Here is a 27,906-nt window from a genome sequence, read left to right on the forward strand (position 1 = left end):
ATCTTACCGTTTTCATCTCAAAACAAGAAGTGTTAAATATTTTTGAATGACATAGTTTTGGAAGTTTTGGCCACAGCAATCAGAGCAGAAAAAGAAATAAAAGGAATCCAAATTGGAAAAGAAGAAATAAAACTCTCACTATTTGCAGATGACATGATCCTCTACATAGAAAACCCTAAAGACTCCACCAGAAAATTACTAGAACTAATCAATGACTATAGTAAAGTTGCAGGATATAAAATCAACACACAGAAATCCCTTGCATTCCTATACACTAATAATGAGAAAACAGAAAGAGAAATTAAGGAAACAATTCCATTCACCATTGCAACAGAAAGAATAAAATACTTAGGAATATATCCACCTAAAGAAACTAAAGACCTATATATAGAAAACTATAAAACACTGGTGAAAGAAATCAAAGAGGACACTAATAGATGGAGAAATATACCACGTTCATGGATTGGAAGAATCAATATAGTGAAAATGAGTATACTACCCAAAGCAATTTATAGATTCAATGCAATCCCTATCAAGCTACCAACCGTATTCTTCACAGAGCTAGAACAAATAATTTCACAATTTGTATGGAAATACAAAAAACCTCGAATAGCCAAAGCGATCTTGAGAAAGAAGAATGGAACTGGAGGAGTCAACCTACCTGACTTCAGGCTCTACTACAAAGCCACAGTTATCAAGACAGTATGGTACTGCCACAAAGACAGAAATATAGATCAATGGAACAAAATAGAAAGCCCAGAGATAAATCCACACACATATGGACATCTTATCTTTGACAAAGGAGGCAAGAATATACAATGGATTAAAGACAATCTCTTTAACAAGTGGTGCTGGGAAAACTGGTCAACCACTTGTAAAAGAATGAAACTAGAACACTTTCTAACACCATACACAAAAATAAACTCAAAATGGATTAAAGATCTAAACATAAGACCAGAAACTATAAAACTCCTAGAGGAGAACATAGGCAAAACATTCTCTGACATACATCACAGCAGGATCCTCTATGACCCACCTCCCAGAATATCGGAAATAAAAGCAAAAATAAACAAATGGGACCTAATTAACCTTAAAAGCTTCTGCACATCAAAGGAAACTATAAGCAAGGTGAAAAGACAGCCTTCAGAATGGGAGAAAATAATAGCAAATGAAGCAACTGACAAACAACTAATCTCAAAAATATACAAGCAACTCCTACAGCTCAACTCCAGAAAAATAAATGACCCAATCAAAAAATGGGCCAAAGAACTAAATAGACATTTCTCCAAAGAAGACATACAGATGGCTAACAAACACATGAAAAGATACTCAACATCACTCATTATCAGAGAAATGCAAATCAAGACCACTATGAGGTACCACTTCACACCAGTCAGAATGGCTGCGATCCAAAAGTCTACAAGCAATAAATGTTGGAGAGGGTGTGGAGAAAAGGGAACCCTCTTACACTGTTGGTGGGAATGCAAACTAGTACAGCCACTATGGAGAACAGTGTGGAGATTCCTTAAAAAACTGGAAATAGAACTGCCTTATGATCCAGCAATCCCACTGCTGGGCATACACACTGAGGAAACCAGAACTGAAAGAGACACCTGTACCCCAATGTTCATCGCAACACTGTTTATAATAGCCAGGACATGGAAGCAACCTAGATGTCCATCAGCAGATGAATGGATAAGAAAGCTGTGGTACATATACACAATGGAGTATTACTCAGCCATTAAAAAGAATACATTTGAATCAGTTCTAATGAGGTGGATGAAACTGGAGCCTATTATACAGAGTGAAGTAAGCCAGAAGGAAAAACATCAATACAGTATACTAATGCATATATATGGAATTTAGAAAGATGATAACAATAACCCAGTGTACGAGACAGCAAAAGAGACACTGATGTATAGAACAGTCTTATGGACTCTGTGGGAGAAGGAGAGGGAGGGAAGATTTGGGAGAATGGCATTGAAACATGTAAAATATCATGTATGAAATGAGATGCCAGTCCAGGTTCAATGCACAATACTGGATGCTTGGGGCTAGTGCACTGGGATGACCCAGAGGGATGGTGTGGGGAGGGAGGAGGGAGGAGGGTTCAGGATGGGGAGCACATGTATACCTGTGATGGATTCATTTTGATATTTGGCAAAACTAATACAATTATGTAAAGTTTAAAAATAAAATAAAATTAAAAAAAAATATTTTTGAATGAATGCTTTTATTTTCACACAAATCCCATAAAACAGATGTGGAAATTGAGGTCCAGAGACATTAAGGACTTGTTTAAGATCACACAGTCTAATTTAAAAGCCTGGGCCTCTCCTTTCCCCTCTCCTCACCTCCACTCCTCTTCCTTTTTCTTTCCTTTCAAAAATTGAAATGAAATTCACATACATAGATGGGATTGCCTCCACCTTACAGCCACCATCACAAATAGACTAGATGTCAAACAGTTGTCTTCCCTGGAGCAAGGAAGCAGACAGGAAGGGAGAAGAGAGGGGAGCATCACAGACACAGCTAAGAGGACAAGGAGGCTACAACACAGCAGGAACAGCAGCTCGGGTGGTGGCTGGTTCCTGGGAGTGTGTGGGGTTGGGTGGGAAAGGGGTCACGGGCCTGGCCACGGGGGACAACAAGAAAGCAGATAACCAACAGCTCAAGAAGTTCCTGAACAAAGACCATGACCTGGAGAGAAGAGTACTACAAAAGAATATGCCTGGTGAATAAGTTAGATGAAAAGGATCATTTTCCAGAAACACTCAAACTACTAAGACGGAGGCAGGAGCAAACAAAAATCAGAACAGACCTCTAACTAGTCAGGAGACTTAATCTGTAACAAAAAATCTCCCAACAAAGGAAAGGCCAGATGGCCACACTCATGAAGTCTAACAAACATTTAAAGAATAATTAACACCAAGCCTCATCAAACACTCCCAAGATACTGAAAAGGAGGAAACACTTGTAAAATCATTCTATGAGGCCAGGATTATCTGATACCAAACACACATAAAGACTCTACAAGAAAAGAAAACTACAGACAAATATCCCTGATGAACAATGATACAAAAATTCTCAACAAAATACTAGCAACTGAATTGAACAGCACATTAAAAGAATTATACACGATAACCAAGTGGGATCTATCTTTGGGATGCAAGGATGGTTCAACATATGAAGATTGCTTTGTGTGATGCACCACATTAACAGAAGAACAAAAAACACATTATCATCTCAACCGGTGAAGAATCAACATCCTTTCATGATAGAAACACTTAAACTAGAAATAGGAGGAAACTATCTCAATAAAATAAAGGTCATATATGTAAAGGCCACAGTGAACATCACATTCAGTGATGAAGCCCGAAAGCTTTTCCTGTAAGATCAGGAACAAGACAAGGATACTCACTTTTGCCACTTATATTCAGCGTAGTACTGGAAGCCCTGTACTGTGCTGTGCTTAACTGCTCAGTCATGTCCGACTCCTTGCAACCCCATGGACTGTAGCCCGCCAGGATCTTCTGTCCATGGGGATTCTCCAGGCAAGAATACTGGAGTGGGTTGCCATGCCCTCCAGGAGATCTTCCAAACCCAGGGATTGAACCCAGGTCTCCCACATTGCAGTTGGATTCTTTACCATCTGAGCCACCAGGGAAGCCCAAGAATCTGGAGTGGGAAGTCTGTGCCTTCTCCAGGGGATCTTCCTGAACCCAGGAATTGAACCAGGGTCTCCTGTATTGCAGGCGGATTTTTTACCAGCTAAGCTACCAGGGAAGCCCACTGGAAGCTCTAGTCTACAACAGTTAGGCAAGAAAAATAAATAAAAGAAGGAAGGAAAAAAGTAAAATTATCTGTTTTTAGACAATGTGATCTTACATGTAGAAAGCCCTAATGATTTCTGAAGTGGATTCAGCAAAGTGACAGGGCAGATATAAAAGCAATATACAAACATTACTAATTATCAGAGAAATGCAAATCAAAACTATAATGAGGCATCATCTCACACCAGTCAGAATGGCCATCATCAAAAAATCTACAAACAATAAATGCTGGAGAGGGTGTGAGGAAAAGGGGACCGTCCTACACTGCTAGTAGGAATATAAACTGATATAGCCATTATGGAGAACAGTATGGAGAGTCCTTAAAAAACTAGGAATAACTCTACTATACGATCCAGCAAACCCACTACTGGGCATATACCCTGAGAAAACCACAATTCTAAAATACACCTGTACCCCCGTGTTTACTGCAGCACTATTTACAACAGCCAAGACAATGGAAGCAACCTAGATGTCCATCAACAGATGAATGGATAAAGAAGATGTGGTACATATATATAGTGGAATATTACTCAGCCATAAAAAGAATGAATTTAAGTCAGTTCTGAGGTGGGTGAACCTAGAGCCTGTTATATAGAATGAAGTAAAACAAATATTGTATATTAATACACACATATGGAACCTAGAAAAGTGGTACTGATGAACCTATTTGCAGGGAAGGAATGGAGATGCAGATGTAGAGAATGGACTTGTGGCCACAGTGGGGGAAGGAGAGAGGGGGATGAATGCAGAAACTAGCATCAACATATGTACACTATCATGTGTAAAATGGATAGCTGGTGAGAAGTTCCTGTATAACACAGGGAGTTCAGTCTGGTGCTCTGTGATGATCTAGAGAGGTAGGGTGGGGTTGGGAGGCTCAAGAGAGAGGGGATATGTGTGTAGTTGTAGCTGATTGCATTGTTGTGAGGTGGAAGTGAACACAAGATTGTAAAAATTTTTTAAAAAATCAACACACAAAAATTAGTTGCATTCCTATGAACTAATGAGAAACAACCTACAAAGGAAATTAAGAAACAAATCCATTTATAATAGCATTAAAAAGAATAAAATACTTAGGAATAAACCTAACCAACAAGATGAAAGACTTACACACTGAAAACTACCAAATGTTGCTGAAAGAAACTAAAAACACAAATAAATGGAAAGACATTCTGTGTTCATGGATTGGATAACTTAATATTTTTAAGATGTCAATACTACCCTAAGTGATCTACAGATTTAATACAATCTGTATTAAAATTCCAATGACAAGGAGTTCCCTGGTGGCCCAGTGGTAAGGACCCACTGCTTTCACTTCAGGGGCCCAGGTCAGGGAACTGAGATCCTACAAGCCACATAGCATGGCCATAAAAAAAAAAAATCCAAATGACAGAAATATTTTAATATTTATTTATTTAGAATTTATTTAAAATTATCAGTCTTCCCTGGTGGCTCAGACAGTAAAGAATCTGCCTGCAATGCAGGAGTCTGGGTTCCATCCCTGCATTGGGAAGATCCCCTGGAGAAGGGAATGGTTACCCACTCTAGCATTCTTGCCTGGAGAATTCCATGGACAGAGGAGCCTGGCAGGCTACAGTCCATGAGGTTGCAAAGAACTGGACATGACTGAGTGACTAACACTTTCCTTTTCAGAAATAGAAATTTTCATCCTAAAATTCCTAATGGAATATCCAAGGATCTTGGAATAGTTAAAACCATCTTGAGAAACAACAAAGTTGAGGATCTCATAATTCCTGATTTCAAAACCTATTTGAAAGCTACAGTAATCAAAACAGTGTGGTACTGGCATAAAGACAGACATATAGAATATAGACAATGGAATATAGACAGACATATAGAATAGGCCAATGGAATAGGATAAACATCCCCCAGATAAACCTTCACATGTATGGTCAAGTGATTTTTTTTACCAAGATGCCAAGACCATTCAATGAGAAAAAGACTATCCTTCCACAAATGGTGCTGGGAAAACTGAATGTCTAAATGCAAAAGAACGATTCAGTTGAGTTCAGTCACTCAGTCCTGTCCGACTCTTCGCGACCCCACCAATCGCAGCACGTCAGGCCTCCCTGTCCATCACCAAGTCCCGGAATGGACCAAGAACCTAAATGTAAGAGCTAAAATTTTTAAATTCTTAGGAGAAAGTTCTATGGGATTGGATTTGGCAATGCTTTCTTGGCTATGATACCAAAAGATCTGATAACACAAGTAAAATTAGGTAGATTATAGTAAGTCAAACTTTAAAACTTTTGTGCATCAAAGGACTCTTGCCTGGCAAATCCCATGGATGGAGCAGCCTGGTAGGCTGCAGTCCATGGGGTCGCAAAGAGTCAGACACGACTGAGCGGCTTCACTTTCACTTTTCACTTTCATGCATTGGAGAAGGAAATAGCAACCCACTCCAGTATTCTTGCCTGGAGAATCCCAGGGATGGGGGAGCCTGGTGGGCTGCTATCTATGGGGTCGCACAGAGTCGGACACAACTGAAGCGACTTAGCAGCAGCAGCAGCAGCATCAAAGGATACAATCAAGAGAATGAAAAGGTAAACTACAGAATGACAGAAATTATTTTCAAATCATATACTGATAAGGGGCTAATATCCAGAATATATAAAGAGCTCCTGTAACTCAATAATTAAAAACTAAACAACCCTACTTAAAAATGGTCAAAGGACTTGAGAGAACATTTCTTTAAATAAGACATACAAATAGCCAAGAAACACAGGAAAACATGCTTAACATCACTAATCATCATGAAATGAAGATCAAAACCACAATGAGATACCATAAGGCAATCACAAAAAGACAAAAACTGTATGATTCCAGTTATTTGAAGTACCTAGAACCATTTCATTCATAGAAATATAAAGTAGAATGATGGTTCCCAGTGGATAATGGAAGAGGGAAAAGCAGTTTCTGTTTAATGGGTACAGAGCTCCAGTTCTGCAATATAAAAGGTTTTTAGAGATTGGGTGCTCAATAATGTGAATTTAACACAACTGCACATTGAGAAATGGTTAAGATGATGAAATTTATGTATTTTTTTAGATTATATTTCTTTAAAGTAAACATACAGATGGCCAACAGGCACATGAAAAGATGCTCAGCATCACTAATCATCAGCCAAATGCAAATCAAAACCACAATGAGATGTAATCTCACACCTCTCAGAATGACAATTATCAAAAAGACAAGAAATAACAAGTGTTGACAAAGATGTGGAGAAAATGGAACCCTCATGCACTGTTGGTGGGAATGTAGATTGGTACAGCCACTCTGGAAAAACTACGGAAAGTCCTCAAAAAGTTAAAAATATAATTATCACGTGATCCAGCAATTCCACTCCCGGGTATTTATCCAAAGAAAACAAAAACACTAATTAGAAAAGATAATGTTCATTGGAGCATTATTTACAATAGTCAGGATATGGAAGCAACTCAAGTACACATCAGTAGATGAATGGATAAAGCAGATGTGGTATATATACACAATGGAATATTAGTCATATAAAAGAATGAAATCTTAACAGTTGTGGCAACATGCATGGACCTAGAGGGTATTATGATAAGTGAAATAAGTCAGATAAAGATAAATACTGTATGACTTCACTTATATGTGAAATCTCTAAAACAAAACATATGAATAAACAAAACTAAACAGAAACAGAGTTACAGATACAGAGAACAAACAGGTAGTTGCCAGAGGGAAGTTGGGTGGAGGAGGAAAGAAATAGATGAGGGACATTAAGAGATACAAATGTTCCAGTTGCAAAAATATATGAGCTACAGGTATGAAAAGAGGTGGCAAGAATACACAGAACTGTACAAAAAAGATCTTCACGACCAAGATAATAACGATGGTGTGATCACTCACCTAGAGGCAGACATTCTGGAATGTGAAGTCAAGTGGATCTTAGCATCACTACGAACAAAGCTAGTGGAGGTGATGGAATTCCAGTTGAGCTATTTCAAATCCTGAAAGATGATGCTGTGAAAGTGCTGCACTCAATATGCCAGCAAATTTGGAAAACTCAGCAGTGGCCACAGGACTGGAAAACGTCAGTTTTCATTCCAATCCCAAAGAAAGGCAATGCCAAAGCATGCCCAAACTACCACACAATTGCACTCATCTCACATGCTAGTAAAGTAATGCTCAAAATTCTCCAAGCCAGGCTTCATCAATATGTGAACCGTGAACTTCCTGATGTTCAAGCTGGTTTTAGAAAAGGCAGAGGAACCAGAGATCAAATTGCCAACACCCGCTGGATCGTTGAAAAAGCAAGAGAGTTCCAGAAAAACATTTCTTTCTGCTTTATTGACTATGCCAAAGCCTTTGACTGTGTGGATCACAACAAACTGTGGAAAATTCTGAAAGAGATGGGAATACCAGACCACCTGACCTGCCTCTTGAGAAACCTGTATGCAGGTCAGGAAGCAACAGTTAGAACTGGACATGGAACAACAGACTGGTTCCAAATAGGAAAAGGAGTACGTCAAGGCTGAATATTGTCACCCTGCTTATTTAACTTATATGCAGAGTACATCATGAGAAACACTGGACTGGAAGAAGCACAAGCTGGAATCAAGATTGCCGGGAGAAATATCAATAACCTCAGACATGCAGATGACACCACCCTTATGGCAGAAAGTGAAGAGGAACTAAAAAGCCTCTTGATGAAAGTGAAAGTGGAGAGTGAAAAAGTGGGCTTAAAGCTCAACATTCAGAAAACGAAGATCATGGCATCTGGCCCCATCACTCCATGGGAAATAGATAGGGAAACAGTGGAAACAGTGTCAGACTTTATTTTTGGGGGGCTCCAAAATCACTGCAGATGGTGACTGCAACCATGAAATTAAAAGACACTTACTCCTTGGAAGGAAAGTTATGACCAACCTAGACAGCATATTGAAAAGCAGAGACATTACTTTGCCAACAAAGGTCCGTCTAGTCAAGGCTATGGTTTTTCCAGTAGTCATGTATGGATGTGAGAGTTGGACTGTGAAGAAAGCTGAGCGCTGAAGAATTGATGCTTTTGAACTGTGGTGTTGGAGAAGACTCTTGAGAGTCCCTTGGACTGCAAGGAGATCCAACCAGTCCATTCTGAAGGAGATCAGCCCTGGGATTTCTTTGGAAGGAATGATGCTAAAGCTGAAACACCAGTACTTTGGCCACCTCATGCAAAGAGTTGACTCATTGGAAAAGACTCGGATGCTGGGAGGGATTGGAGGCAAGAGGAGAAGGCGACGACGGAGGATGAGATGGCTGGGTGGCATCACCGACTCGACGGACATGAGTTTGGGTGAACTCTGGGAGCTGGTGATGGACAGGGAGCCCTAGCGTGCTGTGATTCATGGGGTCACAAAGAGTCAGACACAACTGAGCGACTGAACTGACTGAACTGAACAGGTATGAAATGTACAGAGAGGGGAATATAGTTAATAACTATGTAGTATCATAGTTAATAACTATGTAGTATCTTTGTATGGTCACATATCATAACTAGATTCATCAATGGTGATCATTCTGAAATGTATAGAATATTAAATTACTAATTGTGTAACAGAAATTAAATAGTTTTATAGGTCAATTGTACATCAAAAACAAATTCATAGAAAAAGAGATCAGATTTGTGGTTACCAGAGGCAGAGTTAGGGAGAATTGGATGAACGTGGTCAAAAGGTACAAACTTCCAGTTATAAGTACTAGGGATGTAATGTATACCATGATAAAGACAATTAACACTGCTGTATGGTATGTATGAAAATTGTTAGAATAATCCGAAGAGTTCGCATCATACAATTTTTTTCCATTTCTTAACTTTGTACCTATATAAGATGACAGATGTTCACTTAACTTATGGTGATAATACTTTCATTATGTATGTAAGTCAAATCATTATGCTATATACCTTAAACTTTTGCAATGCTGTATGTCAACTATATCTCAATAAAACTGGAAGAAAAATAAATAGATGAAAATGGTTAAAATAGTAAAATTTGTTGTAGGTATTTTACTACAATTAAAAAAACAAAACACTGACAATATCAAATGCTGGCGAGGATACACAACAACAGGAATGATCATTCATCGCTGGTAGAAATTTAAATGGTGCAGACACTTGGAAGAGACTTTTCAATAAAGTCTATTGAAAAGAAATTCATATAACATAAAATTAACCACTGCTGCTGCTGCTGCTAAGTTGCTTCAGTCATGTCTGACTCTGTGCAACCTCATAGACAGCAGCCCACCAGGCTCCCCCGTCCCTGGGATTCTCCAGGCAAGAACACTGGAGTGGGTTGCCATTTCCTTCTCCAGTGCAGGAAAGTGAAAGCATTTTAAAATGTAGTCAGTGGCATTTAGGACAGTCGTGTGTGGCCAGCACCTCTACCTAGTTGTACACATTTCGCCGCCACCAAGAGGCAGTGCCTACACAGGTGCTCCGCGTGCCCTTTCCCCTGGGCCCCTGACAGCCACTGATCTAACTTTTGTCTCTGTGAATTTGTCTGATCTAGACGTTTCCTATAAGTAGAATCATATCATGTGCGTGTGTGCTTGGTCACTCAGTCGTGTCTGACTCTTTGGAGCCCCATGGACTGTAGCCCACCAGGTTCCTCTGTACATGGAATTTCCCAGGCAAGGATACTGGAGTTGGTTGCCATTTCCTACTCCAAGGGATCTTCCAACTCGGGGTCAAACCCCTTGTCTCTTGCCTCTCCTATACTGGCAGGCAGATTCTTTACCAATAGCACCACCTAAGATTTATCCACATTGCTGCATGTACCAGTACTTCACTCCTTTTTAAGGCTGAACACTATTCTATTGTATGTACAGACCACATCTTCATCTTTCATCAGCTGACAGACACTTGGGTTGTTTCTACCTGTCGGTAACTGTAGCCAGTACAGTGAAGACCTCGTCTGTACAAATCTTTGTTTGACTATTTGTGAAGGATTCTTTTCTTAATGCCACATCCTCCGCTACCTTTAGATGAGTAAAAGCTAAGAAGATAAGTGAAGGAAGGGAGTAGAAATAAAATTAATATGTAAAGAGCAAATTAATAATATTGACTGTCTTGACTAATAATAATAATTAATATTTAAATTAATAATCTTTAAGAAGCACCTATATTTAACATCTTTATCTTACATATATTTATAATTCTAATATACTTTATCACCTCTGTTTTATAGATCAGGACAGTGAGGCTCAGAACATTAAATAATTTGTTCACATTCACACAGCCAGTGAGGGTCAGCCAGCAATGGACCCTGAGTTTCCCAGACCCCACACTGCCTTTCTGTTACCTCCCCCGTCATACTAGCAATGGAGGTGACAGAATGGATAAGAGGTACACCACCAAGACAAGTAACTCTCACCAAAACACTCACCTGGGTGAAGTCATCATGCAGAAGCTAATGATTCAAAAACCCTGGTTGTACCCATAAACTCAGAGAAACAAAGAGGGGTGATGATGTGGTTTTCAGCACGTGTAGACAGCTCACCAGGGTCACTCTAGACCCTTCCCCTCTGCTTATTCTCTGAAAAAATACAGCTGGCCCAGCCCCTACCTCCCACCAACCCACTGGACCTGGACATGAGCATATCCCAGAGTGGATGCAGGTAGGCACGTACCTGGGGCTGGATGCTCCACGCTCTCCCGGGAGAGCTCCTGCAGGCACTGGTCCCTCTCCACCCGCAGCACCCGCAGCACATCACACAGTCGAGGGGGGGTACCAACCTGAAAAGCCAAAGCCAAGAGCACTAGTCAGCATCACAAAGCTGATTCTAGCACATAAGGCCTCTCTGTGGCAAGACTGGGGCCAGACAGCAGAGATTCAAAAGGAGGAAGACAGAATAGCGAAAGTAATAAAAAAGAAGCGGACTTCTATCCCTTCTCCAGGGGATCTTCCTGACCCAGGAATCGAACCCGGGTGTCCTGCATTGCAGGTGGGTTCTTTACCAACTGAGCTATCAAGGAAGTCCCACAGATACAGAAACAAACTAGTAGTTACCAGTGGGAAGAGGGAATGGGAGATGGACAAAATAGGGGCAGGGGAGTAAGAGCACAAGTTGTTAGGTATAAATAAGCCACAAGGATACATTGTACAACACAGGGAATATAGCCCATATTTTATAATAACTGTAAGTGGAGCATAACCTTTAAAAATTGTGACTCACTAATTGTATACATCTGTAACCTATATAATATTATACATCAACCATACTTCAATAACAATAGACTTGAAAGAAAAAGTAATTTAAGCTATAGACTTTAGTTAATGTATCAATATTGGTACAGCAACTGTAATCAATGTGCCACTTTAATTAATGCAAAACATTAATAACAAGAGACACTGGGGAGGAGGGATTGAGAGGGCTATGTGGTCATTCTTTGTTTCTGCACAATTTTTCTATAAACTTAAGTCCTCTCAACAAAATAAGTTCTATTAATTAAAAAAATAACTGGGAGAAATCAGTTCACCTAATTTAAAGACTTGATGCATAGCTATAGTAGTCAAAAGAACTTGGTATTAGCAGAAGAATAGGCAACAGTGTTATAATAATTGGACATCTATAGATAACAAAATAAACCTAAGACTCATACCTAATATAAAAATTACCTCAAAATAATGATGGACTTGAGTGCAAAAAATTCAACTAAAACTTTTAGAAAAAACACAGGAGAACACCTTCAAAATGCAGAGCAAGATAAAGATTCTTTATACTTGACACCAAAAGCAAGATCCATAAAAAGAAAAACTGATAAACTGGACTTTATCAAAACTAAAAACTTTTGCTCCATGAAAAACCATGTTAAGAGGATGAAAAGACAAGCTATAGACTAGGAGAAAATATCTGCAATTAACAAATTAGGATTAACATCTAGAATATATAAAGAATATTCAAAACCTAATAGTAAACAAATTTTAAAAATCTAACTAGAAGATAGGAAAAATGCATGAAGAGACATTTCACAGAAGAAGATATACAGATGGCAAACAAGAACATGAAAAGCTGTTCAACATTATTAGCTATTCAGTTCAGTTCAGTTCAGTCGCTCAGTCATGTCCACCTCTTTGCGACCCCATGAATCACAGCACGCCAGGCCTCCCTGTCCAGCACCAACTTCCGGAGTTCACTCAGACTCAAGTCCATCGAGTCAGTGATGCCATCCAGCCATCTCATCCTCTGGCGTCCCCTTCTCCTCCTGCCCCCAATCCCTCTCAGCATCAGAGTCTTTTCCAATGAGTCAACTCTTTGCATGAGGTGGCCAAAGTACTGGAGTTTCAGCTTCAGCATCATTCCCTCCAAAGAAATCCCAGGGCTGATCTCCTTCAGAATGGACTGGTTGGATCTCCTTGCAGTCCAAGGGACTCTCAAGAGTCTTCTCCAACACCACAGTTCAAAAGCATCAATTCTTCGGCACTCAGCCTTCTTCACAGTCCAACTCTCACATCCATACATGACCACAGGAAAAACCATAGCCTTGACTAGACGAATCTTTGTTGGCAAAGTAATGTCTCTGCTTTTGAATATGCTATCTAGGTTGGTCATAACTTTCCTTCCAAGGAGTAAGCGTCTTTTAATTTCATAGCTGCAATCACTGTCTGCAGTGATTTTGGAGTCCAAAAAAATAAAGTCTGACACTGTTTCTGCTGTTTCCCTATCTATTTCCCATGAAGTGATGGGACCGGATGCCATGATCTTCGTTTTCTGAATGTTGAGCTTTAAGCCCACTTTTTCACTCTCCACTTTCACTTTCATCAAGAGGCTTTTGAGTTCCTCTTCACTTTCTGCCATAAGGGTGGTGTCATCTGCATGTCTAAGGTTATTGATATTTCTCCTGGCAATCTTGATTCCAGCTTGTGTTTCTTCCAGTCCAGCGTTTTCCATGATGTACTCTGCATATAAGTTAAATAAGCAGGATGACAATACACAGCCTTGACGTACTCCTTTTCCTATTTGGAACCAGTCTGTTGTTCCATGTCCAGTTCTAACTGTTGCTTCCTAACCTGCATACAGATTTCTCAAGAGGCAGATCAGGTGGTCTGGTATTCCCATCTCTTTCAGAATTTTCCACAGTTGATTGTAAATGCAAACTGAAATCGCAATGTGATATCATTACATGCTTATTAGAAGATCTAAAATAAAAAATCACAACAACAATGGCAAGGCTGTGGTGAAACTAGGTCACTCACATATTGCTGGTGGGATTGTAAAATGAGACAACCATTCTGGAAAACAAGTTGGCAGGGTCTTAAGAAAAGCTAAACATGCAACTATTAGTATTACGTGACCCAACCATTGCACTCCTGGGCATTTATCCTGGAGAAGTGAAAGCTTATGTTCACACACACACAAATATCTGTATACTAATATTTACAGTAGCTTTATTCCTAATACCTCAAAACTAAAACAATCCAGATGCCTTTCAATGTGTAAGTGGTGAGCTATTTCATCCATACCATGAAATTCTGTGCTTAGTCTCTCAGTCAGGTCCGACTCTTTGTGACCCCATGGACTGTAGCCTGCCAGGCTCCTCTGTCCCTGAGGATTCTCTAAGCAAGAATACTGGAGTGGGTTGCCATGCCCTCCTCCAAGGGAACCCAGGGATCAAACCCAGGTCTCCCACATTGCAGGAGGATTCTTTTACCATCTGAGCCAGCAGGGAAGCCCTCAGCAATAAAAAGGAACAAAGTGGTGATAAATGGACCAGCCTATATGAATCTCCAGAGAAGTATGCTCAGTGAAAAAAAGCCCATCCCAAACAGTTACAGTATGATTTCCTTTATATAATGTTCTTTTTAAATTTAATTTTTATTTTATATTGGAGTATAGCTGATTTACAATGTTGTGTTAGTTTCAGGTATACAGCAAAGTGATTCCATTATCCATATACCTGTATCCATTATTTTTCTGATTCTTTTCCCATATGGTTACTACAACACAGTATTAAGTACAGTTCCCTGTGCTACACAGTAGGTCCTCATTGATTATCTATTTTATATATGGTAGTGTGTATATTTTAATCCCAAATTCTTAATTATCACCCCCACCACTACCAACATTTCCCCTTTGGTAACCATAAGTTTGTTTTCTATGTCTGTGAGTCTGTTTCTGTCCTGTAAATACATTCACTTGCATGATTTTTTAGATTCCACATCATTTACATAACATTCTTGCAGTGGTAAAATTGTAGAGCTTGAGACATTAATGTGTCAGCTGAGAAGGAAAGCTGAGGGTGGGAGGGAGAAAGGTATGACTGTAACAGTGCACCATGATGGGTCTTCAGGGTCGCAGACTTGTTCCGCACAGTGTCTGGATCAATGTCAGTATCATAGTCGGTCAGTCAAGCCCTAGCTCACTTGCAAACACCAAGAAAGGAAGAAACATGCATTGCTACATGCCACTGAGTTCTTGTGATTGTTACACAGCATAGATGACTGGGTGGGGGTGGCATTTCCTGAAAGTGGGTGGTGATGTGCATTCTTAGAGGTTGAAGAAAGCAGCACTCTAGCACAGAGGGCTCTTGTAAGCGATGGAGCAAGATGAGGAATGGGGGAACACCTACAGTGGGAATCCTCTCCAAGAAAGGTTCAACTTCCTTCATGGTTTTCCCTAGGACTATGGGAAAATATGCACTCATTTCACATGCTAGCAAGGTTGTTATGCTCAAACTCCTTCAAGCTAGGCTTCAGCAGTACATGAACCAAGAACTTCCAGATGCACAAGCTAGATTTAGAAAAGGCAGGGGAACCACAGATCAAATTGCCAACATTCACTGGATCGAAAAAGCAAGGGAATTCCAGAAAAACATCTATTTCTGTTTCACTGGCTACAATAAAGCCTTTGACTGTGTGGATCACAACAAACTGGAAAATTCTTAGAGATGGGAATACCAGACCACCTTACCTGTTTCCTGAGAAATCTATATGCAGGTCAAGAAGCAACTGTTAGAACTGGACATTCGGGAACAATAGACTGGTTCCAAATTGGGAAAGGAGTACATCAAGGCTGTATATTGTCACCCTGCTTATTTTTAACTTCTATGCAGAGTATATCACTCACAATGCTGGGCTGAATGAATCACAAGCTGGAATCAAGATTGCAGGGAGAAATATCAACAATCTCAGATATGCAGATGATAACAATCTAATGACAGAAAGTAAAGAGGAACTAAAGAGCTTCTTGATGAGGGTGAAAGAGGAGAGTGAAAATGCTGGCTTAAAACTTAACATTCAAAAAACTAAGATTATGGCACCCAGTTCCATCACTTCATGGCAAATAGATGGGAAAAAAGCAGAAGCAGTGACAGATTTTGTTTTTTCTTGGGCTCCAAAATCATTGTAGATGGTAACTGCAGCCATGAAGTTAAAAGATGCTTGCTCCTTAAAAGGAAAGCTATGGCAAACCTAGACAGTGTATTAAAAAGCAGAGACATCACTTTGCCAACAAAAGTCTGTCTAGTCAAAGCTATGGTTTTTGACTAGATGTGAGATGTGAGAATTGGACCATAAAGAATGCTGAGCGCCAAAGGCTGGTGCCTCAAATTGTGGTACTGGAGAAGATTCTTGAGAGTCCCTTGGACAGCAAAGAGATCAAATCAGTCAACCTTAAAGGAAATCAACCCTGAATATTCATCAGAAGGACTGATGATGAAGCTCCAATGCTTTGGCCATCTGATTGGAAGAGCCGACTCACAGGAAAAGACCCTGAGGCTGTGAAAGATTGAGGGAAGGAGGAGAAGGGGGTGACAGAAGATAAGATGGTTGAATAGCATCATTGACTCAATGGATATAAGCTTGAGCAAACTCCAGGAGATAGTGAAGGACAGGGAAGCCTAGGACGCTGCAGTCCATGGGGTCACAAAGAGTCAGATGTGACTTAGCAACTAAACAACAATGGAAAAATAATCATTAGAGGATAGTTTGCTGCTAAGTCGCTTCAGTCATGTCCAACTCTGTGAGACCCCATAGACGGCAGCCCACCAGGCTCCCCCATCCCTCGGATTCTCCAGGCAAGAACACTGGAGTGGGTTGCCATTTCCTTCTCCAATGCATAAAAGTGAAAAGTGAAAGTGAAGTCCTGCCCGACTGTTAGTGACCCCATGGACTGCAGCCTACCAGGCTCCTCCGTCCATGGGATTTTCCAGGCAAGAGTACTGGAGTGGGGTGCCATTGCCTTCTCCGAGAGGATAGTTTAGCTTCTTTTAATTCTAAATTTCTTAAGTTGTAGCAAAATATACATACCATTTGCCATTTCAATCATGTTTAAGTGTACAATTCAGAGGTATTAAATGAAAAGTTGTACAGTGATCACTCCTATCCATTTCCAGGACTTCTACATCCCAACAGAAACTCTGTACCAATTAAACAGCAACCTCTGTCCTACTTCCTGACTCTGTGAATATGTCTGTTCTAGATACTTCAGGTAAGTGCCATCATACAATATTTGCTCTTCTCTGTCTCATTTCACATCCATGTTGTAGCATCTATTGGAATTTCATTCCTTTATATGGATGAATACTATTCCATTGTATGGACAGATCACACTTTGTTCATCTACTCATCACTTGGATGTTTCCACCTCTTGGCTTTTGTGAATAATGCAGCCAAGAACAGAGGTGTACAAGTATCTCTTCGAGTCCCTACTTTCAATTCTTCTAGGTACATATCCCAGAGAAGGCAATAGCACCCCACTCCAGTACTCTTGCCTGGAGAATCCCAGGGACAGGGGAGCCTGGTGGGCTGCCGTCTCTGGAGTTGGACAGAGTCGGACACGACTGAAGTGACTTAGCAGCAGCAGGTACATATCCAGAAGGGAAAAGGTGGATCATATGGTAATTCTATGTTTACTTTTTTAAGGGATCACCACACTGTTTTCCACATCAGCTGTACCATTTTACCTTCCTGCCAACAATGCACAGAGTTCTAATTTCTCTACGTCCTCATCCTCAACCCTTATTCTTCTGTTTTAATAATATCTGTGCCATGCAGTGCTAAGTCATTTTAGTCATGTCTGACTCTCTGCAACCCTATGGACTGTAGCCTGACAGGCTCCTCTGTCCATGGGATTTTCCAGGCAAGAATACTGGAATGGGTTGCCTTTTCCTCCTCCGGGGGATCTTACCATCCCGGGGATCAAACCTTCATCTTTTCCATCTCCTGCATTGGCAGGCAGGTTCTTTACCACTAGCGTAACCTGGCAAGTTCCAATATCTTTCTTAGTGGGTGTGAAGTAGATCATTCCACATTTCTTTCACCCTTAATTCTTTCATTAAAACTGAATAAACCAAGATCATTTTGTGTGGTGGCATGTCAATTGCAGGAACGTATGCATCCACTGTTTGTATGACAGCAACAGTATTCTGTTGAAAGGGCTGAGTCTGTGGATGAGTCTGCAGCCTGCAGACAGTGGTCTCAGTGACAGAGTGGGGCCATTAGGGTAGCTGGGAGTGGCTGGGAAGATTGTGTTCATGGAGCAACAGTTTGTTAGATGCTTCAGAGGGAGAATGAAGGGGAAAAAAGCCCCCTTATCATCTAAGTTTTCCTAGAGGAAAAAAGAGGCTGATATTTAGAAGTCAAATGTATGTATGCTTGTGCATGTTTCCATATAATCAATAAATTTAGAAATATTGGGAATTTCCTGGCAATCCAGTGCTTAGGACTCTGTGTTTTCACTGCCAAGGGCATGGGCAGGTTCAATCCTAGTCAGAGATTGAACAAGCTGGACAGCACAGCCAAAAAAATCTTTTTAAGACAAAGATGGACTATGCTCTATCAGATCAGATCAGATCAGTCGCTCGGTCGTGTCCAACTCTTTGCAACCCCATGAATCGCAGCACGCCAGGCCTCCCTGTCCATCACCAACTTCCGGAGTTCACTCAGACTCACATCCATCGAGTCAGCGATGCCATCCAGCCATCTCATCCTCTGTCGTCCCCTTTTCCTCCTGCCCCCAATCCCTCCCAGCATCAGGGTCTTTTCCAATGAGTCAACTCTTCGCATGAGGTGGCCAAAGTACTGGAGTTTCAGCTTTAGCATCATTCCTTCCAAAGAAATCCCAGGGCTGATCTCCTTCAGAATGGACTGGTTGGATCTCCTTGCAGTCCAAGGGACTCTCAAGAGTCTTCTCCAATACCACAGTTCAAAAGCATCAATTCTTCAGCGCTCAGCCTTCTTCACAGTCCAACTCTCACATCCATACATGACCACAGAAAAAACCATAGCCTTGACTAGACGAACCTTTGTTGGCAAAGTAATGTCTCTGCTTTTGAATATGCTATCTAGGTTGGTCATAACTTTCCTTCCAAGGAGTAAGCGTCTTTTAATTTCTTGGCTGCAGTCACCATCTGTAGTGATTTTGGAGCCCAGAAAAATAAAGTCTGACACTGTTTCCACTGTTTCCCCATCTATTTCCCATGAAGTGGTGGGACCGGATGCCATGATCTTCGTTTTCTGAATGTTGAGCTTTAAGCCCACTTTTTCACTCTCCACTTTCACTTTCATCAAGAGGCTTTTTAGTTCCTCTTCACTTTCTGCCATAAGGGTGGTGTCATATAGTGCACCCCTTTAAAATTTTCCTCTAAATTCACAGGAGAAACAAGTGAAGGTGAAAGTATTGCTAAAATTTATATAAAATACTCCTTAAAGCAAGAGCTATTAGTCTTGAAAAGGTCCCTTTTAATAGTTTTTAAAAATCAAGTTTGGATAGGTAATTTTTTTTTCTTTTACTTATCCTAGTACTAAAGTGCTTATAGCAAAAAAACAGCAGTTCCCTTACTTAACCTTTCCTGCTCTCCAGAGAAAACCACTTTCCTTTTCTTTAGATGTATATTTTCATTTTATCTCTGTCTTTCAAAAGTATCTCATATTGTTATTTCTTGGTTTATCTAATTGAGACATTATCCAAAGCTCTTTATTATGGAAGAGAAAGATTTAGAAGTTTTTAAACCTCCCTACATTTACTTCCCTCCCCCCATATAATATATTGACACAGCCTTCTCTTAATTTTTAGTTAAATGAATGGTCTGTATATATAATGACTTACTTTGACTATGAAATATTGTTCACTGCTGAGTTTAGCCATGTAAAACGATTATGTCTCTTCTTGTACATTTTGTTTTTCCTGTGGTCAACAATTTACTTTGCGTTTTCATTTGATTAGTTTGTCTAGGTAGATAGGATTAATTTATCCAAATGCTCCAACAGCCCTGATAGATATTTATCAAGCAGTCTATTCTTTCAATCCTTGGAGCCCTCTCTCCCACAGACCTCTGCCAATGGGGCCTGACACCTGGCTGTGCTTTTAGGGGGCCTCTCCCCAGCTCCCCCAGTCACAGTTCCATTTCCTATATTCCCTGTTTTTTCTTGGCTTTGCTTTCTTGTTCTTCAGAAGCACATTCTACAGTAACTTCCTGGGAAAGCATATATAATGAGGTCAACTTTTGAATCTTTTCAGGTGAAAAAGCTTTTATTCACCTGCTGCTGCTGCTAAGTCGCTTCAGTCGTGGCCGACTGTGTGCAACCCCATAGATGGCAGCCCACCAGGCTCCCCTGTCCCTGGGATTCTCCAGGCAAGAACACTGGAGTGGGTTGCCATTTCCTTCCCCAATGCATGAAAGTGAAAAGTGAAAGGGAAGTCGCTCAGTCATGTCCGACTCTAAGCGACCCCATGGACTGCAGCCTACCAGGCTCCTCTGTCCATGGGATTTTCCAGGCAAGAGTACTGGAGTGGGTTCTCCAGTGAAAAACTACTGAATTCCAAAGGAGGGGAAGAAACTCAACACACTTTGCTCATCAACTGCCAACCTGAGACTGGAAAAGAATAGTTTCACAGGGGAAAAAAGAGAGATATTAGTCTAGTTTATACAGTGAGAAATAAAGAGGGAACTCGATCTTACAACCAGTTCCAAACCCAAAATGTCATCTAACACTTACTGGGTCCCTAGGATGCCCAGCAATCGAAGGTGAGCAGACACAGATCTTATTGCCGTAGCTCACAGGCTCCAAGGGGTCCAGAGGCGCCTGTGGCAGGAGCATGTGGGGAAGGTAGTGGCCAGGTCACCATAGACCACAAGCAGTGGCAGGAAACCCCTGGGAGGCACTGCACTGCGTAGGCGAGAAGTCATCCCCATAGCAGAGGGGATGTGCACAGATGTGACAGGGGCCAGCAGGGGCTGAGGGCCAGTTGAGGACAGGGCCAGCGTGGTTCCTATGTCTCTGCTTTGAGTACCTCAATAACTCCAACAGCAGGGAAAACAAGGACAAAAGATGTGAGTTTGGCAGCAGCTGAAGTGAGATAAGCATTGTTAAGGCTGGACTTATGTCACCTTAAGATGGCCAAGGAAACTCACATAGTAAGAGAGAGCAGCAAGCATAAGGAGAGCAAGGGCCAGAGACAGTGCCTGAGACCGTGACCCTCACAGGCTGGGAAGATGAGCAAAAGGAGGGACCACGCGAGAGGAGGGATCACACAAGAGGAAGGAACTATGTGACACGGGGAAACCTCAAAAGAGTGAAAACCTCATCTGAGGTGCAATGGGAACCACGAGCCTGTGAAAGGGAGGCTCCAAGGTGAGGAAGAGGGGGAGGGACAGAGTGTCCCAGCATCAAATGTCTCTAAAAGGCTGGAGTCCCGTGGGTGCCCTGCCCATCTTGCCCAGAACAGTCAGGGTGTGTGCTCACTGCCTTGATGTCATTAGTCATAACGTCCAAACTCTCATCAGCCATGTGTTCCCCTTGGGTGGGACAGAGACCACGCCGTGTCTAGGGAAAGTGGGATAATGCAGGGCCTGGTGAGACTGATTCGAGTGGGGAACGGGTGGGAGCCAGGGTGCTGCAGGCTGAGGAACAGACAGAGGTGGAGGCAGGGATTATAGATGCATCTGCCAAAATGCTGGCCATGAGCAGTAGCAGAGGAACCACGGCCAGAGCTGTAGAGTTCCTTTGCCACTTGGCTGGATGGGCTTGGGCAGGTTGACTAGCTGATGGAAAATCCAGTCAAGAGGAGCAGGATGAAGGCTACCTCTGTGTCATCTCAGGACAAAAGTCACTGAGCATGGTGGGGGGAAGAGATCAGGAGCATGGGGCTGGAGCAAAGCCTCTATTCCACTCAGGTGTGATGCAGACTGAATGTCTGTGTCCCTCAAAGAATACATTGACTCCCTAACCCCAGGTGTGGCTCTGTTAGGAGACAGGGCCCAGAAGGAGTTCATTAAGGTCAAATAAGGTCATAGGGGGCCCAAATCTGATAGGATTAACGTCCTTACAAGAGATATCAGTGAACTCACTCTCTCAGAAGTCAGAGGAAAGGTTACATGAGGACCAGGCAGCCAACAGCAAGCCAGGGATGGAGGTCTTCCCAGAATCCAACCATGATCTGGGATATCCAGCCTCCAGGCCTACGAGAAGATAAATTTCCACGGTTCAAGCCCAGCATGATGTTCAAGGGAGGGCAGGAGGACAGGAACAGGAGGGTACAACTTAGATTCATCTATGAGGGCAAGATGCTGCTCAAAGGATGTTCATTCTCCGACTCTCAGGATACAGGAGGTAAACCCATCTATTGAAAATGAAAGGCAGTGGTAAGGTCAGAAATCTCAGAAAACACCAAGGGGAGCCTCGGGGAGCCAAGAGAGAGGGAAGTGATGTGGGGCATGCAGTGATTCTGGAGAAATCTGGAAAACTCGGGAATCCTGGAAGCACAACCACCAGGAGATGACCCACCAGGGAGGTCCCTTTCCCAGACGCCACTTGGACTCTCTCAGACATCGAATATTGAAGCTGGGTGGGCCCCAAGAGATCCCTGCTTTCTCATATCCTCATGAATACTTACATACTCTGTCATGTAAGCAAGTAGATAGAATCTGAGTGTTGTGGGTCTTATCTGGGGCTGCAGGTTGTTCCAGAGCCCGAGCAAAGGTCAATGGTGACCTCAGCTTGCTAAGGGCAGGGATGCAGGGGCCAAACCAGAGGCCACTCTGGGGGCAGAGCTCTAATCCTGGTTGTGGAATCTGGGCTTTCAACAAGGGGTGCCAGGAAGAGACCTGTGCCCTCCAGTGTCAAGGGAGGGGATTTGGGGGATGGGACAGGAAGGGAGCTCTGTAGCAATTCCTAAAGGGGGTGCCAAAGTTGAAAGGACTCCCCTAAACAGTGTAGGAAGCATCTCTCCTGTTTTTTTGAATTTGTGGCCCCAAGCTCATCTCTGGCCACCCTCAATAAAATGCTGTGTGTAATTCCATATTTGGTTTGTCTTTTATAAAGTGATTAGATTAAACTGTAGTTATTGTCATTTTGTGGTTTGAGAAAGATTTCATGACAGCGCCTTGGGAGCCAGAAACCAGAGCGGCCTCTCTTTGGAAACAGATGCACGTGCTGGCTAAGAACAGCTGGGTTTGGGTCCTTATACCATCATGCCCAGCTGGGTGACTTGACCAATGGTTTCACCTCTTTCTGAGTCAGTTTCTTCACATGCACAGTGAGGATAATGATTGTTGGTGGGAGAAGTCACGTAGTGCCAGGCACAGTTTAGCAGAGTATCTGGTGTGAAGTAGGCACTCGGTGAGGGAAGCCTTCACCATCATCATTATCATGGTCATCAGTCACATGAATTTTAGGAACAGCAAAAACTCAAAAAGAAATCTACAATACTACCTCGGAATATTGTTCAAGGAAACAAAGTTCCCAGTGACTTTTCTCTAAGAGGCATCAGTAGTCAGATCCTCTGGTGACCTTGCAGGCCTTCCTAAAATTCTGCTCACCCAGCTTGTCAACCTCTGGGTCCAGATGCAGTCCAGAAAGGGGTGGGGACCACCACATGCCAGACCCCCGCCTTAGAGTTTTTGTGTTTCTGAGCCGAGAAGAAATGAAGAGAGACATGGGGGAGTGGGAAGGGAGGGTGGAGAAGCCAAAGGAACCCATGCTCTATAGAGGTCTTTTCATCCAGAGATGGGTTTTCACTGGTATACCTTCTTCTGTCTCCAGCTCAGATTCCCTGTCACCAACCCCACTACCCTGAATCCAACATCCAGTGACACCTATTACGAATCTTGTTCACAGATTTCCCCTGAGACATAATAACTTTTAAGGCAGTAGTTCTCAACCAGGGCAGTTTTGCCCTGCCTGCTCCCAGAGGACAGTTGGTAATGTCTGGAGACACTTTCTGTTGGCACAACTTGGAGAGACGATACTAGCTTCTGGTAGGCAGAGTACAGGGACGCTGCTGACAGCATACAATGCACAGGACACCCCCCACCCCCTGCTCCCCTCTCTCTAACCATTATCTCCACCCTCTCGTTCCCTCCCATGCCAGGGGAGGGCCTAGCTCTTGTCCCAGCATCCCATGTGGAAAGCTCAGATTTAATATCCAGAATTACAGTGTCAAAGTTAAGAAACCCTGCTTGAAGGAAAAGGTAGCCCCTTGTACCCCACTTAACTCACTCAGGTTCTCAGGTGGGCAGTTGGCCAGATGCCCTGGATTTAAAAGCCCTCCCCTGAGAGACTACACCTTTGCCTGGCAGATTTATGCACAATTTTGTAAGCAATGATTGCTTGTAAGATGTCATTCTTCACTACCTGTTGTTATATGAAAGTGTCCCACATGAGGGCAGCCACTATGGATAGCACCATCACTTCATTCATTCATTCAGCCCACACACAGTCATTGACTCTTTCTTCTGATATGACAGGCTCTAAGGATAAAGAATGAGTGTGACTAAGTCTCAAGGTTCAAGCTCTAAGTGAACGTATTGGGGAGGACAGGAAGGTCAGGTGTGCTGGTAAATAATGACAATACTGTTCCAGGTAAAAATCCTCATGAGAGACATGGGTGGGGACAGTAAGGGGAGGTGAAGCCAGAGTTTCTTATGGGGGGTCTCAAAAAACTGCCCCACAAGCCACCGGCACTTTTCAGTCCACTTGCAAGGGACCCTCCCTACATCTCTGTATGAAAAGGTGGGGAGTTGAGGGGAGTAGTAATAAGCAATTTAGCCTTAGTAATCCCCCACCACCACCAATTAGGAAGATGCCTATGATTTCCCTCAAGACAAAGCATGAAATGAATAAGGAATTGTTTGAATGCCCTTCAGTTTCAAAATCAAATGTCTGACCACTCAAACAGAAAAAAAGCAGGGTTCCATAGGCTGGGAAATCCTCCAACTGAAGCCAGGCAATTCCATCCCTTGTTGAAGGAGTTCTCTGCCAAGAAGTGTGAACCTCAGATCTGGATAAGCCCATAAAACCACCAGAGAGCCAAGACTTGCACACAGGAAACCACCCGGCAGGAACATAAAGTGTGTGAGGAGATGAAGATGCGAGCAAAGACAAGCGACAAGCCAGACAGAGCCCTGGGCAGTTGAGAAAGGTGAGATCTGGGCTCCAGTCCCAGAGCTGCCACAAACTTACTGATAAGGAGCAGGTCCCTGCTCTCTGTGGGTATCAGTTTGCTCCCCTGTAAAAGGAGGAAAGTGGACCAGAGCATAATAAAGCATCCTTCCAAGGCACACAGAAGACCTGAACCAAGGGAAGGTTCTCATTTTCCCCTGGGCTTATTCCTAAAATGACGCTGGAGATTAAAAATGTATGTTGAACCTTAGTCCTGAAGACCCAGCCACTTGTTGATTTCTTCTGACAACAGTAGTGTTCCTGCAGGTACTTAAAAAGGAGGCTGGCGGCGGGCGGGGGATGGGGCGAGGTCACCAAAAGGGCTGCCTCCCAGCTCTAGGCACCAAATAACAACACACTTGGAGGCTGAATTTGGCTTTGAACTGTCCCCATGTCTCAGATGGCATTTCCCCAAAGCGGGAGCTCAGAATTGCAAGCAGGTGCTGTTGCCCTAGCCCCTTCCAACTGCAGCGCTGAGGACAGGAGGCTCCAAGTTATTAACAGGAGGGAGCTGCACAGGAGAGCCGAAAACCCCACTCTGGATACCACAGGAGCTGTGCCTCCTGCGTGTCAACACTCCCAACCAGCTCCAGAAGCAGGTCTTTCTTATAGCCAACCAGGAGAGGACCACCGGAGGGCCACTGATGGGTCTGCAGGAAGGGTTTGCCCAGGGCGGAGACTTCAGGCTCAGAATTGAGTTCCCAAGTGCTTTCCCTGGGGAGTTTCTTGGGACAGAGGCGGTGGGGGGCCTGTTTGGAATGATGGTGGAAAGGGGAAGTTCTGGAATCTGTGCGCCCCTTCCTTACCGCTCCTTCTCCCCACGGGGCGCAGCCACCCTCTTTCACAAACCCCACAGACAGAGGCCAGGACTCCCTGGAGTTTGTGAGAAAACAACATAAGCCACTCACTCTGCTGCCTTCCCTTTTCTCTGCCAGTTCCTCCCTGGACCTGGTTTGGGGAGACCAGCTGCTCCCAGAAGTCCCCAGACCCACCGACATTGCGGAGCCAAACCCACTAGACCAAGGAGGAAGCTGCAAACGCTGGCATTACAGCTTCGGCAGTTACGGCCAAAGCTTTCGGAGGTCTCCCCATCCGCAGCCGCTGTCTGTGCAAATGGCAAGGCTCTGGGGCAGGCAGGCTGGGTTCCAGCTGTCTTTTCTCGGGGCAAGTTTTTTTGATCTTTACAAGTCTCGCTTTCCTTGTCCGCAAAGTGAGGGTGAAAATAGCAACTTCGAAAGTCGATGATGAGGTTTCAAGGAAATACTGCAGGAAAAGTGCCCGCACACAAAAGGCACGGCCAGGGGCGGCTCCCCAATTTCCGCCCAGGAGCGCCCGGGTTGGGCGAAGGGCAAGGTGGGTTATCTCAGCGCTGCCTGCGCCCGGGCACATACAGACTTTATTTCGGAGGAGAGGACCCTCCGGAGAGGAGCAGACAAAAATCATAATTGCGGGGAAAGGATGGTGAGAAACGCCTCCCACTGCCCAGCAGAAGATCTTGTGGGGCCCCTCCACCCCTCACCCCTAGAGGGACCCGCGGAAGGGCGCGTACTCACCGCGTGCACGGCGCAGGCTAGCAGCAGCAGCCCGGGCAGTGGCGGCAGGCGGGGGCGCATGGTACCGCGTGCGCTCCCCTGGCGCCCCGACGGCCGCCTGCCCGCGCGCACCGCGGCTCAGCACTCAGCGCTCCCTGCCGCCTCTCGGACCCCGGCTGGCCGCCGCGCCCAGGGGAGCCATGGCCCCACCCGCGGCGGCCCAGGGACTGCGCCTCCCCTGACAGGGTGGCCCCGTACCACGCCGCCCCGCCGGTTGATAAGGACGCGGCGCGGCGTGCGCTCCTCCACCCACCCCTGCTGCCTGGCCGGCTGGCGGGGGCCAGCGCGGGGGCCAGCGCGGAGACCAGCTGCGGAGGAGGTGGAGGGAGGACGCGAGGCCTAGAGAGGCTCCCGCAGGCTACGGTCTGCAGGCCCCGCTGCCACACCCCCACGGACTAAAAGAGCCCTCCCCAAGGTCCGGGTCAGTGCCGACACCGCCGCGCTGCGTGAGGGTGGGCAGGAGGCCACCTTTTGGAGCCTCAGCGTTCTCATCCGAACAGTACATCTAAAAATACCTGCCTTCTTTCAGCTATTCCATTTCCACTTTTTTTTTTCTTTCTTATTAGATATTTAATGCTCCTTCCAGAAAGTTGCACACACATGAGTTCCATCACACTGAGAAGCCTTTGATGATCAGGTGAGACCAAGGAGGACCATCGAGGCACCCCAGCGTTTGGGGCTGTGCTGGAGCGTTTGAGCTTTCTGGTTCCCCCGGGAGCTATTTCAGTATTAGGCAGGTGTGCCCAGCAGCTGCTCATCCTGAGTCTGAGGGCTTAGATCTCCTTGTTGTTTAGTCACTCAGTCGTGTACAACTCCTTGTGACGCCATGGACTGTAGCCCACCAGGCTCCTCAGTTCATGGGATTCTCCAGGCAAGAATACTGGCAAGGGTTGCCATTTCCATCTTCATCGGCTCTCCTGAAGGTTGGCTTTTGGCCTCTCAGTACAGTACAAGGCACCCTCAGAGGGTTTTTGTAGACCCAGTTTTTTCTTTTTCTTCTCTGGTGCACATCCCCTTTCCTTTTGTGTCTCCTTCTATCTAGATCTTTTTCTCAGGGACTTGGAGTCCGTCAGCTCA

The 27,906-nt window shown here is 43.7% G+C and overlaps 1 protein-coding gene across 1 annotated transcript in view; it reads right to left on the bottom strand.

The window, feature by feature from the left end:
• Positions 1–27,131, bottom strand: part of SCTR (secretin receptor) — a 74,996-nt gene extending 47,865 nt beyond the window's left edge. The window contains exons 1-2 of the mRNA XM_027562406.1: positions 26,791–27,131; positions 11,487–11,592 (exon numbers count right to left, since the gene is read on the bottom strand). Of these exons, the coding sequence (XP_027418207.1) occupies positions 11,487–11,592; positions 26,791–26,850 (166 nt within the window). The 5' untranslated portion in view covers positions 26,851–27,131. The remainder of the gene's footprint in view (positions 1–11,486; positions 11,593–26,790) is intronic.
• Positions 27,132–27,906: the final 775 nt, after the last annotated feature.

The sequence above is a fragment of the Bos indicus x Bos taurus genome, chromosome 2 (assembly GCF_003369695.1).
Source record: "Bos indicus x Bos taurus breed Angus x Brahman F1 hybrid chromosome 2, Bos_hybrid_MaternalHap_v2.0, whole genome shotgun sequence".
Taxonomy (NCBI): domain Eukaryota; kingdom Metazoa; phylum Chordata; class Mammalia; order Artiodactyla; family Bovidae; genus Bos; species Bos indicus x Bos taurus.